General features: G+C 37.8%; 2 protein-coding genes across 9 annotated transcripts in view; both read right to left on the reverse strand.

The window, feature by feature from the left end:
* Nucleotides 1–329: 329 nt before the first annotated feature.
* On the reverse strand, nt 330–4019 carry LOC122713260 (secretin receptor-like). The gene is made up of 7 exons (XM_043933523.1): nt 3218–4019; nt 2738–3105; nt 2298–2627; nt 1422–1584; nt 976–1270; nt 742–877; nt 330–632 (listed from the first exon to the last, which is right to left on the reverse strand). Exons 1-7 carry the CDS (start codon nt 3321–3323, stop codon nt 378–380), a joined length of 1653 nt encoding a protein of 550 aa, XP_043789458.1. The 5' UTR covers nt 3324–4019; the 3' UTR covers nt 330–377.
* Nucleotides 4020–4278: 259 nt separating this feature from the next.
* LOC122713481 (probable beta-hexosaminidase fdl) overlaps nt 4279–16665 on the reverse strand; it is a 34671-nt gene continuing 22284 nt past the window's right edge. For 7 of the 8 annotated variants that reach the window (XM_043933979.1, XM_043933978.1, XM_043933983.1 and 4 more), the window contains 5 exons: nt 16498–16596; nt 14142–14404; nt 10253–10864; nt 7297–8026; nt 4279–7219 (listed from right to left, as the gene is read on the reverse strand). In XM_043933979.1, coding sequence (XP_043789914.1) covers nt 7072–7219; nt 7297–8026; nt 10253–10864; nt 14142–14404; nt 16498–16596 — 1852 coding nt within the window. In that variant the 3' untranslated portion in view covers nt 4279–7071. The remainder of the gene's footprint in view (nt 7220–7296; nt 8027–10252; nt 10865–14141; nt 14405–16497; nt 16597–16665) is intronic. The other variant, XM_043933980.1, reaches the window with a different exon arrangement.

Genomic DNA, 16665 nt, shown 5'->3' on the forward strand with positions numbered 1-16665 from the left:
ACTCGAGAGATGGCGTTAAAGATTAATTCTTATTCTATCTCTATCTTTCTCATACTATTTTCTATCCTTTTTTTGTGCGTTTCATTTGCGGCACTCTAGAGATGGCGCTGATTTCAATATTTTTACTATTTCTATCCTTCTCACATTATTTCCTCTCCTTGTCATACATATTCTTGGTTCTACAATTTCACGTGTAAGTGTTATATTATCGATAAGAATGATCGTTATAATATATTTTATCGTTGATAATATTTTATATTTCATAATTATATACTTTACATTTACATTTTTACGATATCAAAAAATAAAATTCCTCTGAAAAAAAAAACTACATAATCATCTATCAGATATAAAACTGTTCTTTCTTAAAATTTTTTCTATCCTGTCTCCATTTCTAAAACATTTGGCCAAAAATCATTCGATCTTCTATCAGATTGCAACACAGTTCTCAAAGTTGTACTGGTGAGATGATCATTCGATTTTTTGTATCGACGAATAGTTTTTATCCTTCTTGATTCTCGACACGTGGACACAAAAATATTTGCATTCCTCCATCTTGTTCTCCATGCTCGTTTAATTTCCGTTCTGACTTCGATGTTCAACAAACAATAAAGCAAAGCAACGAAAGAACCCTGAAAATATATATTTGTTTTTAAATAATAATTATTTTCAACGCTAAATTTATACATTTTCAAAAAATTTCTTTCTTTCTTTCTTTCTTTTTAAGGATAATCATATTACTTGAAAAGAGACGAATAATTGATCGAAGAAGAGCCAAACAAGTTCCAGTTTACTGTCTGCATACGAAAAGCCTAGGAATAGCGTGTAATGAGCACCAAATAACGGTATCAGTACTAGAGTAGCTTTGGCCCATCTACTGTATTTGAAAAAAAAAAAAGAATTAATAAACTTTATAACAGTCATAATAATCTCAAGAAAAATAACTATAGTGACAAAAAAGTGTATTAAATTTACCTGTATTGCATCTTTTTTTGTTGCAGATGTACCGACGTTTTGAATTTAATGAACAGTACACGTACTATGTTGAGGAACAGTAAGAAGTTGAACTGAATAACATTTATTTGATTTATTTTATTCGCTGGATCGACGTTCATCAAAGCCATACGAGAATCACTTACCAAATTTGATATCATAATGGGAATCTTTATAGGCAGAAATAGGAAAGGATTTTGATGAGTGGTCCAGCAAAACGTGTCCTCGATAGTGGCGCGAATTATTATCCAAGGTACAACCACGAAAACAGGTAATCCTTAATTAATTAATCGCGTAAATACAAATTCAATTTCTAAAATAATTAAGTTCAACTTTGAAACTTTGATCTCGAGGAAAATTATATCTCGGACAACACTTAATCCCCGTATTTGATTAAATCACGTACACCAATCGACAAGAGATCTTACCCCATCCCATCAACACGTACAAATTGATCGTTTCGCTATCCGCGAAGAATGCCCAAACGATCAAATTGTGCAAGTAGAGACCCTCCATCAGGATCCAAGAATAATTAGCCACGATAAAGTATTGCCACCCGCTTATGACCACCTTGCAAATTATTATCTGTAACGGATATATATATATATATATATATATATATACAGGGTGTTTATAAAAATGTGGGACATCTTTGGGATATCAAAACGATAAAAAAGATTTATATATACGTATATTCGATAAGGCTTAATTAATAAACATTTTTAAGTTTATATTAGATAACGCTCAGGATCGTATTGTTGTATGGCGTAGCGAAGCCCCTATACAATTTTAAAGTAATATACGATGTACATAAATATCGTAATGTAATATGACTATGCAACATTTTTATATCATTTAAAAAAAAATTTAATTATTTACAAACAAATTGAAATCTATGCAATTAGTTATTTAACAGAAACTTATTCGAGGTTAAGTTTAAATAAAAAAATTACATAATACATACATCACACTGAAGTTCATTTGAAATGATCGATCGTATATAAAAAAGTATGAGTATATTTACTTTCATCGAGGGGCTTCCGCTGCATCGCGATACGGTACTGCCGCGCACGCAACTGAGCGTTCTCGCTCTATCTAATTTAAAATGCTTGTAACTCCTTAATTAAGTCTTATCAGATATTCGTGTATACCAACTTTTTTTATCGTTTTGGTGTCTAGAATCCACCCTCCAAACGTGTTCCACATTTTTATAAGCATTTATTGTTTTTCGTGTAAATATCAATTCGGTTTCATCTTTTCTATTATTTTTCTCTTTTTATCGAATATTTACGACACAAGCGTACGTTTGGTTGCTTGATAAGAGCATAATTTTCAACGTAAAGGACGTCCACAGGTCGGCTGATGCCATTGACGAATATCCAATCTTTGACCAGTGTCATGAACGCTCTCATTATGAACGAGGCGAACAAGTGCATGTGCAATCTGTTCCTTGGATTTCTCAGTTTTCTAAGGGAAGAAGGAATCAATCGATTAATTACGAGCCAGTATTGGAGGACGAAAGAAGAGAAAGAAGCATACCTAAGCAACGAGAAAATGATCATCACTATGATCAACATGGTGAAGGACATAGAATATCCAATTTGAGAGATGATCTTGACGATAGGCAACCATTTCTGACGGCAGGCGAAAAGGACGATTCAGGACTGATTTAATTAAATTACGGATTGATTTAAAAAAAAAAAAAAAAAAAAAACGATCAAGACCTTTCAAAAAAATTCCTTACGTTCAACAAGTATTTGTATTTTTCAAAGTTTTTGTAATCTCGCAACTGAAGTATCTCGAAATATCCTAAATCCATGGAAAGGCGATCGATGAACTTCTTGGAGAATTTGCACAAGCTGTAATTGCTCTTGCGAATATTTTCAAGATTTGAGTACCACTGGCCGTTCGAAAAGCAAAATTTGCTCGCCACTGTTGTAGCAACAGATGTATTCGAGTTTAGAGCGGAGCCGATCGCGGAATTTAATTGGTTTAATGGGCCAGTTTCGGATGGACATGGTAAAATGGCAACGTTGGAGACGTTGGTGTACGGCCAGCAAAGCAGGCCGTCGAAATATGGCGGGCAATAATATTGCGACGTGATGTTTTGATCTATGTTTTCGTTTAGAAAAAAAGAAAAAGAAAAAGTCAATTTTTTCACGAGATCTTTAATTTTCGTTCGAATTTGTATCTTATAGGGATGAAAAAAAATGTACGAACTTACATTCCGCCATCAATCCATTGCATTTTCGTTCTTGTTCGAGCAAAAAATATTCCACCGATGCTTTGTAGATCGTAACTTCCGGTTCCTCGAATTTGATCGAGGCCATAGCGAATTATATATATATATATATATATACTTGATAAGAAAAAGTTCAAAATTTCAAAAATACGTTTTTCCAAAAAATGTCAAACTCGATCGAAGAAACGGATAGAACGGTGATGCGAATCTTTTGAATTCTGAAATTGAAGTGACTAGTTCCAGTGGATTAGATAGGGTATAGAAATGTTTGCACGCGCCTCACCCTCGCTCTTCTTCTTTCTCCTACACGTATAATCATCTGAGGGAAGAGAGAGAGAGAGCGATACGGATCGTAAGTAGTACGAGTCGACAACGCGTCAGCCGAAAGCCTCTTCCAGTCTCTTATCGTAATTCATCATTCCCTTTCCAATGGTGATGGATACATTCTGTGTAATGTATTTTGTATATAAAATAATTATATTTATCAGGAAGGGGAGGGGATGAGACAAGCGTCGTATACCTTATATACAATTTAGAAGATAAACGTAATAAAGCAAATCGATTAAACATGGCGTATGGTCGATCCATCAAAATACGATGATAGTTCTGTAGCCTGTCAATATCGAAGATAGAATCAACACGAGGAGTGATCGATCATCGAAATTATAACAGAGATCAGGAGATGGGCGCAGATTATACACACGGGGTGACGAGTGGAAATTAAAAAAATTATTTAAATAAAATAAAATAATAATAATAATAATAAAATCTATCCAAGTGTGTACTTAGTAGAAAAGGATATTTTTACATTTTTTTCCTCTTCTCTCTTCAAGTAAAAATAAAAATAAATTATCAAAAAGTCGATAATTATTCGATAATTTTCTCTCTTTAATGATTACAAAAAAATAATTTCTCGTAAATTATATCGTTATAAAAATCGTTCGTATCATTTATCGATATATTTCTAGGACGGAGAGAATGGACGGGGGAGAAGAAATTCTCGGCGGGTGTGTGAAGAAAAAGAACGTGGAGCCCGTGTATTCAAAATTCGTTTTTTTTTCTTTTTTTTTTTTTTTTTTTTTTGTTTTATGTTAAACTTACACCAACCACGCTTCACAACAACAGATTGTTATCTCCTCTCTCGCGTGGATCGAACTCGAGAAATCGTCTGCGCGCGCACGCGCGCGCGATTCAAATCGGCCGCGATTCGATTTTTCGATCCCGTAAAAAAATTTCCCATCCAAAACAATTTCACATCGGACATTATTACTCTTAATTAATTCTAAAATTCTTTTCTTTTCCATCTCTCCTCTTTACGAATCTTTTCCTTTCTTTTTTCTTTTTTCTTTTATTTTTTTTTTTTTTCATTTTCTTTTCCCGCATTTCGAAAAAATATTTCGCGACAAATCCAACACGCGAGATGACACAGTGACAGCGGATGATTTTTGCTGTATTTCGAAAATCGAAATACTTCTCTAAAAATCACTTCTTTCAATTTTACAGCCATCGATGGTTGGTAAGTCGTAGTTAGTAAGTACATACATATACATATCATCCTTTTCTTTGTCCTTCGATTATATTATTATTACTACCTACTCGCTCCCTTATTATCCTCTAACGCGAAACGATCGTGTTATTTACAAAGTTTTCCACGGCTATTATATTATCCGTCGATAGGCCATTTTTCTTTTATCTTTTTTTTTCCTTGAGACGTAGAGAGTGAGAGAGATAGAGATAGAGAGACAGAGACAAAGACAGAGAGAGACGCGTCTCGTCAACACGATTTTACAAATATACGCGAGAGATAAATTCATCGAGAAACGAACGAACGAACGAACGAACGAACGGCCTTTGATTCGGACGTTTCTTCTTCGCCGAGAAACGTTCCCTTATAAATAATCTAAACAGAATTTCTTCGTGATCCTCGTTATAAACGAGAGAGTATTATTTGCGTAATAGTACAAAGTGTCTTTATGGCTTCTTTTTTTTTTTCTTTCTTTCTTTCTTTCTTTCCTTCTTCTTTCTTCTTCTTTTTTTCTTCAATGATTTCTTTGGCTTCGAGGGATATGACGCGTGTGTGCTGCCAAAGAACGGAACATTCCTTGAACATATGCTCCCGCACACCTCTACTTCATTTTTAATCGTATATGCTCTTCGCGTTACACGCATTGCGTATTTTCTTTTTTTCTTTCTTTCTTTTTTTTTTCTTTTTTTTTCGAATTTTATAGCAAGTTCTATGTAGGATCTAGAACTGGCAGTTTCAAAGAGGGAAGCCTACGCGGAATGGCGTCATTCTCGTGCACGGCCTTACGGCCACGATTATATTCGCTATGTCGCGTTACGAAAAACTGATACTTCCAATTTCCCGATAATAAATTTTCTTCGATTCGGGGGGAAAAAATCGATACGAAAGGATCGGAATCCTTTACCCGCTTTCCGTTCAAAATCGATCGATCGATCGTTACACCATCTCGAATGCCTTTTCCACTACTTTTGCCCGTTTGGAATGTTTTATATATTTTCTTTCTTATTTTTTTCCCTCTTTTCCCTCGGTGGAAGTATCGTACGTATCGGTTAACAGTCTTTCAGAAAAGAAAGAATCTTCTTCTCGGCGTTGTTATGTTATCGTTAAATCGTCGTTTTTTTTTTTTTTTTTCTTTTCGAAAAAATTCGTTGATTCGCGACGAAACAACGTTAAAAAATTTCTGCCGATAATATTACCTCGTACATATTAAATTTACTACACTCCTTACCGAATATAAGAAGATGAAAAGAACGATGACGATCGATAATTTTCGTCGATCGATCAATTTTTCCAAAAATTAAACGATATTAAAATATCGTGCTGGAGCAAAATTTCGACAGAATTTTTTTAAAAGTGCGATAAGGGGAGGGGCTGGGGAGGGGATATAGAGACCAATCGTCGGGCAGATCTGGACCGACGAACATCAAATTCTTGCTCGTCTAAACCCGCTACGACGACGGGACGACGATCTCGACGATTCCCCGCCGATCGAGATCCTTTGGATAGGAACGCGCACGGTTTTCGCGATAAACGGAGTCGTTTCACACCTCGTAACGAGTAGAATTACAATTGGAAAGGCACTTTGAACGAAAAGTATGGCGAGCTCGAGCGCGAATATGCAAATATTAAAACTCGCGGCTCTCGTGTTTTCTTCAATTGACCTTTTCTTCGTTTCGACCTTTCTGTAAACCTCTTCTCCGCGTCACGCATCATCATCTCGTACAAACAAGTACAAAATATCTTTCCCTACATCTTCTTCTTCCAGTTTAACCTGGAGGGGAGGGGGTTAGAGAGAGAGGAAAAACTCAAAGCCAACTTTTCGTCCTTCTTCCTCGGCGAGAAGAAAAACGAGAAAACCAAATCGGACAGGTTGGGGAGGAAAAAGGAAACCTTTCCCCTTCCCTTCCTCCCTTGCAGTACAAAGTAAAACAAATATGTAAAAAATCTTTTGGATTTTTCTTCCTTCTCGCTCGATCCTCCCAACAAGAAATTTCTCAATTCTTCTTCCCCTCCATCGTTCTCGCAACGACATCCTCTTCTCTTCCCTTCGATTTATTTCACCGCGTTGCGTTGCGTCCCTGTCTTTCGATCGAATTCCACTTCGAACCGATTTTTCCTTTCCGATTTTGCCGGGGAGGGGGAGGGTTAGGGAAAGTCGTTATCGGGCAACCGATATCTCGACGAGCGAAAGGACGGGCGACGAGGTTGCTCTTCGAAAGGGGAGGCGCAACCACCTCCCTCCCCCGCATCCGCGCGTGCAATCCAGAAGATCGAAGGCGATCGTGTCGTTCGTCGGGGTGGAGACGAACGGTCAGAGACATTTGCCCGGATTCTGGGAACACCACTGCGGCCACATGGCTTCCGTCTTCAACCCCCGCCCGGTGAGAAGCTCCATGTGAGCGGCCAGCCTCGTGTACACGTTCTCGTCCGTCGAGTAACCGTTGGTCGGCGTGTCGCTCCTGTAAACAACAAGAAAACATCGTCACCCCTCGCCTTCGACCCTCCCCCCCTTAATCCTCCTTAATCCTCCACTCACCACAATCTCTCGGCGAGGGCGGACGCCCTGGGCCATAGCCGAGGACCCAACGAGGCGTCGCCCGTCTGCTCGCTCCATATCGCCGCCTCCCCCCCCAGAACGAGGCCCCAGTGTTGCTGGGGATAGTCCCTCCACGGCCGGTGATTGTAGACGGTCTGCCAGGTGCGGTACTCGCCGCAGGCCGCCTCCCCCGTTTCCCTCCACCTGCCGAAGCCGCAGTCCAGGTACCAAGTGTCCACGTGGGAGAGGATCACCCTGAAACCGTCCTCGAGAAGATCGGGGGTCTCCGGCCAATTGCTACCCCCCCAAGATTGGATCACGTGTATCTTGGGGTCGAAGTAGGTGGTGATGTAGGGCCTCTTGGTGAGGGGGGAGCTCCACAGGATCACGGCCTTGGGTGTTTCGTCGCGGTTCGCCTTCACCAACCTGTGCAGCATCTTTGTTTCGAACTCGGCCCACATGGCGTGGTGGTCGGTCATGTTCTGCGCCTGCATAGCGGCCGTGATGTTCCCGTACTGGGCCCAACAGTCGAGGTTCACCTCGTCCCCGCCAAGGTGGACCACGTCCCGGATCTCGGTCAGCTCGAGGAGCTCTTTGTACAGGCCCTCGAGTATGCGATACGTGTGCTCGTTGATGGGATTCAACTGGCCGCAATTCGGCTCGCCGCAATACGACGACCATGGCTGCTGATCAACGCACAGTGCCAGCTCCCCGTAACCGTACTCCGTCCCTGAATAAATTAACGAGATCAACGTCGGTTGCTGTTTGGATACGGCGAGTCGCGGCAATCTTCTTTCTTGCCTCCGATTTTTTTCAATTAGCTTCGTTTATTGAAATTAGTTGACGGTTGGTGACGAAGGATTTTTTTTTTTTTTTTTTTTTTTTTCTTTGAATGAAAGGCGATCGGAGGAAATTTTGTTTAATTTTTCACGCGGGATATTAGAGACGAAAGGTTTCGAAACGTCGTGATACGAATTTGGTGTATCGTTAACGATAATTAAATTGACAGTGGAGGAATTAGTTTTTTAAATAATTTTTCGATACGAATTAGAGAAGCTTGGCGTTGAAAATTATCATCCCAAACACTTTCGTTTTGCTTCGTGATCCAGTGAATTTGAAGAGGTATATCGTTTGTTAACAATAATTAAATTGACAATAATTAAATTGACAATATTTTTTTAAATAATCTGATATTCGTATCGAAGATCTAAATTCCGCTTGAAAAGTATCAGATTATAGAGGAGCTTGGCATTGAAAACTATTATCCTAAATCAAACACCTTTTAATTTCCTTTAAGATCCAGTGAATTTGGCGAGAAATATCGTTCGTTAATAATAATTAAATTGACAATAAAGAAATCATACGAAGTATTTTTTAAATAATCTGACACTTTTCACGGGGAATTTTCGATACGAATTAGAAAAGCTTGGCATTGAAAACTATTATCCTAAATCAAACATCTTTTAATTTCCTTTAAGATCCAGTGAATTTGGAGAGGTATATCGTTCGTTAACAATAATTAAATTGACAATAAAGTATTTTTTAAATAACCTGACACTTTTCACGGGGAATTTTCGATACGAATTAGAGAAGCTTGGCATTGAAAACTGTCATCCTAAATCAAATACCTTTTTTTAGTTTAAAATCTAGCGAATTTGATGAGAAATATCGTTCGTTAACAACAATTAACGCTTAAATTGACAGTAGAGAAATCATACGAGATATTATTTTTTTAAATAATTCAACATTTTTCACGTGGAATTTTCGATACGAAAATTAAAAAAGCTTGCCATTGAAAATTATCATCCCATCTATAAAAAAAACTATCGAGCCAAACAGCTTTTAATTTCCTTTAAGATCTAGCGAATTTGACAAGAAATATCGTTCGTTAACAATAATTAAATTGAGAGTAATAATAATAAAGAAATCATACGAGGTATTATTTTTTTAAATAAGCTGACATTTTTTATGCGGAATTTAGAACTTTGGATACGAATCAGAGAAGCTTATGAAGCTATTCTTAGCATTGAAAAGTGCACGTTAAACTATCATCCTAAACCAGATATTTTCATTTTTAATTATAAATAATCTTTTTAAGTAATCTAACAATTTTCTTCAAAATCTATGAATTAAAGAAATTTATGAAGCTTTTCTTCAACATTTTAAATTATCATCCAAACATCCTTCCATTTCCATCAAGATCCAAGATGAATTTGACGAGAAATATCGTTATATAACAATAAATAATCTAACAATTATCTCACAGAATCTACGAATTAGAGAAGTTTGTAAAGCTTTAAATTATCAGTCTAAACATCCTTCCATTTCAAGATTCAGTAAATTTGGATCCAGAAATTGACAACAATGCAAATTCATCGAGGGTACAAATCGAACGTATTTTTTAAATAATCTAACAATTATTTCACGGAATCTACGAATTAGAGAAGTTCGTGAAGCTTTTCTTCACTTTAAATTATCATCCCAAATATCCTTCCATTTCAAGATCCAGTAAATTTGGATCCAGAAATCGACAACAATACAAGTACAAACTCATCGAGGGAACGAATCGAACGTATTACTATTCGTGTGACAACCGAACATCTAGAATCTAAATCCTCGAAATATATAATAAATAATAATATAATATTAATGTATAATAAATAAATATAATAAATAAAATAAATTTCTATTTATTATATTATATATTTTATTATATATATTATATTATATTATATTATATTTAAAATTTATTTATATTATGTTTAAAATAAATTTTCTTTTGCCCGGATTAATATAATATAAAAATAATAATATAATATTAATGTATAATAAATAAATATAATAAATAAAATAAATTTTTATTTTATTATATTATATTATATTATATTTAAAAATTATTTATATTATGTTTAAAATAAATTTTCTTTTGCCCGGATGACAGCCCTCTCCAACTCACCCCACTGCCAGCCAGCGCCAGCGTGCGCCGGCGAGTCGATCTCGACGAGCACTCGGACGCCGCGTATCCTCGCGTAATCGGCCAGGTCCTTGACGTCGTCGGGCGTGTAGATCTGATCGCCGCTGTACGCGCCCCACCTCGCCATTTCCGGGAATTGGGCCGAGTCGAATGGGAAGCTCTGGGAATCGGATATGTGCCAGTGGAAGGTGTTCAACTTGGACGCGGCCATCCCGTCGATCACGCGTTTCAAACGCTCGACGGGGAAGAACTGCCTCCCCGTGTCGATCAGCAATCCTCTGTAGGGGAACGTGGGCTTGTCCTCGATCGAGGCACGGGACAGCACCCGCAGACCGCCCTCCCGCCCGCTCGTCTCGTCCCACCAGATCATCTGGCCAAGCGTCTCCAAACCGTGCCTGGCCCCGAAGTAACTCCTCCCGATCACTCGAGCCTCCAGCACCCTCCCCCTCGCCAGCACGTCAACGGTGTAAGACTCGTCCACGTCCAGCCTAGGACCTGACGCTTCTCCGTTACCGGCGGACAAGTATATCACGAACGCGTCCACCCCGGGTCTGCTCTTCGCGTTCGGCGTCTTTATCAAGCTCCTCGTGTTGCCTGGAAATGAAGGCGAGCCGCGCGCGAGGTTTATGTAAGGAAAAATTGAGAACAGATATTACAGGTGTGCAGATAAGTTCCTTTTTTTTCCAAGATGGTAACTCGTGATTCGAATTCGAATTGCTTCGAGACGTCTGATCTGAAAGACTGTTCTTTAACCCTTTCGTTATTACGGGCGACTAAAGTCGCTCTATGTAAAATACTAGTGACGTATATTGGCTATAGTCGCTCTGCATAAATAAGATGTCATTGACGTACTATGGCGACTAAAGTCGCTTTGAATAAGATGTCACTGATACTCTATAAGCGACTATAGTCGCTTTGCATAAGATGCCATATTATGGCCGATTAAAATCGTTAGAGTGCTACTACTGACGTATAATACTACGGATGACAAAAGTCGCTCTGCATAAAATGCCAATGATACACTATGGACGATTAAAGTAGCTCTGCATAGGATGCTAATGATATACTGGGTAACTACTATAGTCGTTCTCCATAAAATGTCACTGATGTATACTACTATGGACAACTAAAGTCGCTCTGCATAAAATGCCAATGATACACTATGGGTGATTAAAGTAGCTCTGCATAAGATGCCACTGATATGGTTACTATGACTATAGTCGCTCTGCATAAGATGCTAATGATATACTGAGTAACTACTATAGTCGTTCTCCATAAAATGCCACTGATGTATACTATGGATAACTAAAGTCGCTCTGCATAAGATGTCACTGATACACTATAGGCGACTATAGTTGCTTTGTCACTGATATATTATGAACGACTAAAGTTACTCTGCATAAGGATGTCAAAAATGAAACGCTATAGTCGCTCTATATAAAATGCCATTGATATACTATGGTTACTATGACATAGACATTCTACACTATATACTATACACTATACACTATACTCTATAAAATGTTAATAATATACTATGGGCAACTACTATAATTGTTCTCCATAAAATGGCACTGACGTATGATACTAAGGACAACTAAAGTCGCTCTGTATAAGATATCATTGATACTATGGGTGATTATAGTCGCTCTATATAAAATTCCACTGATATACTATGGACGACTATAGTCGCTCTGCATAAGATGCCACTGATATACTATGAACGACTAAAATTGCTGTGCATAAGGATGTCAAAAATTAAACGCTATAGTCGCTCTATATAAAATGATATACTATGGTTACTATGACTATAGTCGTTCTATATAAAATGTTAATAATACACTATGGGCAATTACTATAGTTGTTCTCCATAAAATGCCATTGACGTATAATACTAAGGACAACTAAAGTCGCTCTGTATAAGATATCATTGATACTATGGGTGATTATAGTCGCTCTATATAAAATTCCACTGATACACTATGGACGACTATAGTCGCTCTGCATAAGATGTCACTGATATATTATGAACGACTAAAGTCGCTCTGCATAGGATGTCACTGACAAATTATAGGCAACTATAGTCCTTTGTATAAAATTCCATTGATATACTATGGGCGACTATAGTTGCTTTGCATAAGATGCAACTGATATATTATAGGCGACTATAGTCGCTCTGCATAAGATGCCACTGATATACTATGAATAAAGTTGCTTTGCATAAGGATGTCACTGAAACGCTATAATCGCTCTATATAAAATGCCATTGATATATATATATATATATATATATATATTATGGGCGATTAAAGTAGCTCTGCATAACATGCCATTGATATACTATGGTTCCTATGACTATAATCGCTCTACATAAGATGCTAATGATACACTATGGGTAACTACTATAGTCGTTCTCCATAAAATGCCACTAACGTATAATACTATAGACAACTAAAATTGCTCTGCATAAGATGTCATTGATATACAATGGGCAATTATAGTCGCTCTATATAAAATACCACTGATATATTATGGGCGATTATAGTCATACTATTTGAAATGCTACTGATATACTATGGCTACTAGTTGCTCTGCATAAGATGTCACTGATGTATTATGGGCAACTATAGTCGCTCTATATAAGGTGTCATTGATATATTATGGGCTATAGTCATACTATTTGAAATGCTACTGATATACTATGGCTACTAGTTGCTCTGCATAAGATGTCACTGACATATTACGGGCAACTACAATCGCTCTATATAAGGTGTCATTGATATATTGTGGGCGACTATAATCATACTATTTAAAATTTTACTGATATACTATGGCTATTAGTTGTTCTGCATAAGATGTCACTGACATATTATGGGCGACTATAGTCGCTCTATATGATGTCATGTGTCACTGATACGCTATAGGCGATTATAGTCGCTTCGCATAAGATGCCACTAATGTACTATAGACGACTAATATCATTCTACATAAAATGCCAATGATACTATGGGCGACTATTATAGTCGCTTTGCATAAAGTGCCACTGACGTACTATGGGCGACTATAGTCGCTCTATATGATGTCATGTGTCACTGATACGCTACAGGCGATTATAGTCGCTTCGCATAAGATATCACTAATGTACTAAAGGCGACTAATAAAATGCCAATGATATTATGGCGACTATTATAGTCGCTCTGCATAAAGTGCCACTGACATACTATGGGCGACTATAATCGCTCTGCATAAAATGCCGCATATTATACATATGACGAGCGATTGGAGTCATTGTACATGGAGTATCTTTTTCTAGAAAAGTAGCATCGATATTTTATTTTTATTATTTGTTTCTCACGAGATTCCTCGACAATAAAAATCACCAAAAAAAAAAAAAAAAATAATAAACGCGGCCGCTGACGATCTTTCTCGAGTACTGTGCATATTTTTATCGCGGCGAAGAAATTGAGCGTAGCGAAAGGGTTAAAAAGAATCGCGACAATTTCGAGCGAGAAGCTTCGCCGCTTACTTTTTCTGTTCCAACTTAGGAGATCAGGCGTCGAAGCTATCGAATCGGTTTGCACTGGGAGAGAACGCCGGAATGTGAAAAAAGTGGTAGCAAAGATTTAAAACCGGAAATTTTAATTGGAAGGACGACGATCGTTCGGATGCATCGAGAAAGTTCGACGAGTGGAATCGGCCGACGAGAATTCGATGACGCGAGAAGAATCGGCGAGAAAGATCGGATAATCTTGTGCCTGATTCACGCAATAATAAAATCTTGAATTTGGAAAAAGGAAAAGAACTTATTTGCACAGTTAATAACTCGAGAAACGAGAAGGAAGAAAGATATATATAAATTATGATGCGTCACCGATGAAGACGTCCTTGGCGTGTTCCAACAGATTCCTCGTCTCTTGATCGCTGGTGTTCACCGTGACGAATTCGATTTGCTGCAGGTGTACGATCACGCTCTCCTCGCCCAGGAGCACGTTTCCGGTCGGCCTCGGCCACAACAGCCTGGTGTTTCCGCCGCAGAGCGCGATGCAACTTGCCAACGAGGTCCTCGACGATCTGACCGCCCTCCTCTCGCATCTTCCTGCCACGCACACCCAAGACCATGGGCTCTGAAACGTCCTGCGATCCGATGGGATCGCGAGTCGCACGAGTTTTAACTAGAATTTTCTTCCATCTTTCTCTTCTTCGTTTTTCCATTACCCTCCACCTTTTAATTTTAATCGCGTTTTTTTCGCTTTCGTTTCTTTTTTTTTTTTTTTTTTTAATACTCGATCAAGCGTCAGACTCATCGTGAACATCGCTACACGGATGTGAGAAACTTTACCAAAAGTAAGGTAAAGATCGAGACAGAAGCATTAGATTAGGAAAACAGAGAGGATGAATACGAGTAACGGTTAATTTTTTTAATGGCGGGTTACACACATGGATATCTATAAATATATATAAACAATAATGAAAATTAAATAATGTGATGATGGAGGGTTATCTAAACTATTTTGAGAGGAATACGAGAGAGAGAAAGAGAGCGAGAAGTGTATAAAGTGAGCGTGAGAGGGGGGATGGAATTAAGTGAAAATCGTAGAATTAGCATCTATAAAATACATGTTTCAAACAATCCAAATGAAACATTAAAACTCGAAATAATAAAATCGAAAATGATTAACATTGGAAAGGTGATTAGTAAAAAGAAGCATGGAGCGTGATGGGAATTTTATAGAAAATAGGCATTCCCCCATTTCCAATCGTTGATTATTAATTTCTTTCGCGAAACGATCCGTGATCAGGATCGAAAATTAGTTCTACTTTAATTTTTTCCGGGTTTGTTAAATTAAAATTGGAAAAAATTGTCGAATCTTGGAACAAGCGAAACAAGCGATCGATCGTTTGATTAGAAATCGAATAATCCAAAATGAAAGAAACGAAGAGTGTCTTCATCTAGAAGAATAAAGTTGAACAATTAATTGTTCTATTAACTGTAAGACGGTTGATCAACAAATGTAAAATGTTGGCAAATGACGAAACGAGCTTGGAATAATGTTAATAATCCGATCAACTAGCGACACACATTCGATAAATCCCCGCAAGAAATATTCCGTTAGTCGGAAGAGCTGTGTCACAGCTCGACACAGAATTACGATTTATTCACGTTCGAACGAGTTATTCAATTTTTCTCCGAGACGCGTATAAATATAGGATCGTTTTTTTTTCTCTCTTTTTAATTCGATTTCACTCACAGACGCGATTTTCACTACACTTCGAACAATATTAACGAGCGTGATCGTTCAATTTATTGCCGACTGCTATTCTAAAAAGCAGTGAATGTTGAGAGAATGATGATGATGAGAGAACTCGAGAATGAGATGTCCAGAGACGAATCGATATTTATTACTGATTTCCTGGTTGATATAAAACGGTGGTAACGGGAAAAGCGGGTTGCAAATCGTGAAAAAGGTACGTTACAATTATTCTAAATGATGTCTCTCGACTATCCATCATTTTCGAATTTTTCCAATACTTCGATTTATATATATGTTTATTATGTTTATCTAAAAATAAAAATAATAATTTAGAAAAATTCTTGAATGTTGGATAATTTCAAGAATCGTGGATAACGAAATTCGTTACGTTAAACAACGATTATCGATTATATAAAACGCTATAATAAACACTATAAATTATTACACACATTTACATTCCCCATACGAAACATCGAATAATAGTGAGCACAATAATAATTTCGCATTCCTCGTTCACCGATCTTAAATAAGTAAACAGAATTGTATACTCGATCGATGAGCAAAAAATCATCGTTTACAAAGGCCAAGCTGGACAATTTAAATAGAATGGGCAGGGGAGAGAGAGGGGGGCATGCAAAGGACACGAAGGAGAAAGCATATGGACGCCGTGGGAGTGGGGGTAATGGTGTGCGTCCCAAAGAATGCAGAGCCGAATGAAGAAAGCGGGATACGCGACGATAGATCGGTTCCTGGACGAAAGAACAGAGAGAGAAAGAGAGAGAAAAAACTAAAAACGGATGGCGTTTAATGATGAAGGACAAACTTCTGAAGGAAGGAGAGAAAGAGAGAGAAGGTTAAAAACAAAAACAAAAGAAAAGAAAAGAAAAGAAAGAAAGCGTTCTTTTTTTTTTCTTTTTCTTTTTCTCTTTTCTAGCAGGTAGAGACATCCCTCCTCCGGGTTGGGAAAGACGTTACCTAGGCTCTTCCAGATACTCGTAGAGCCGTTCTCCGGGTCTCTTCGTGCTTTCATTACCGACCAGGAAAGTAACCAAGCCTCGTTGCAACTCCTTCAGTCTTTGATGTCGATCACCGAGATGCGGAAGATAATGAACGAAACGGAATGCGGCAACAAAAGTTATAAAC

This window comes from Apis laboriosa, unplaced genomic scaffold, assembly GCF_014066325.1.
Source record: "Apis laboriosa isolate Shangri-la unplaced genomic scaffold, ASM1406632v1 scaffold23_cov150, whole genome shotgun sequence".
NCBI lineage: Eukaryota > Metazoa > Arthropoda > Insecta > Hymenoptera > Apidae > Apis > Apis laboriosa.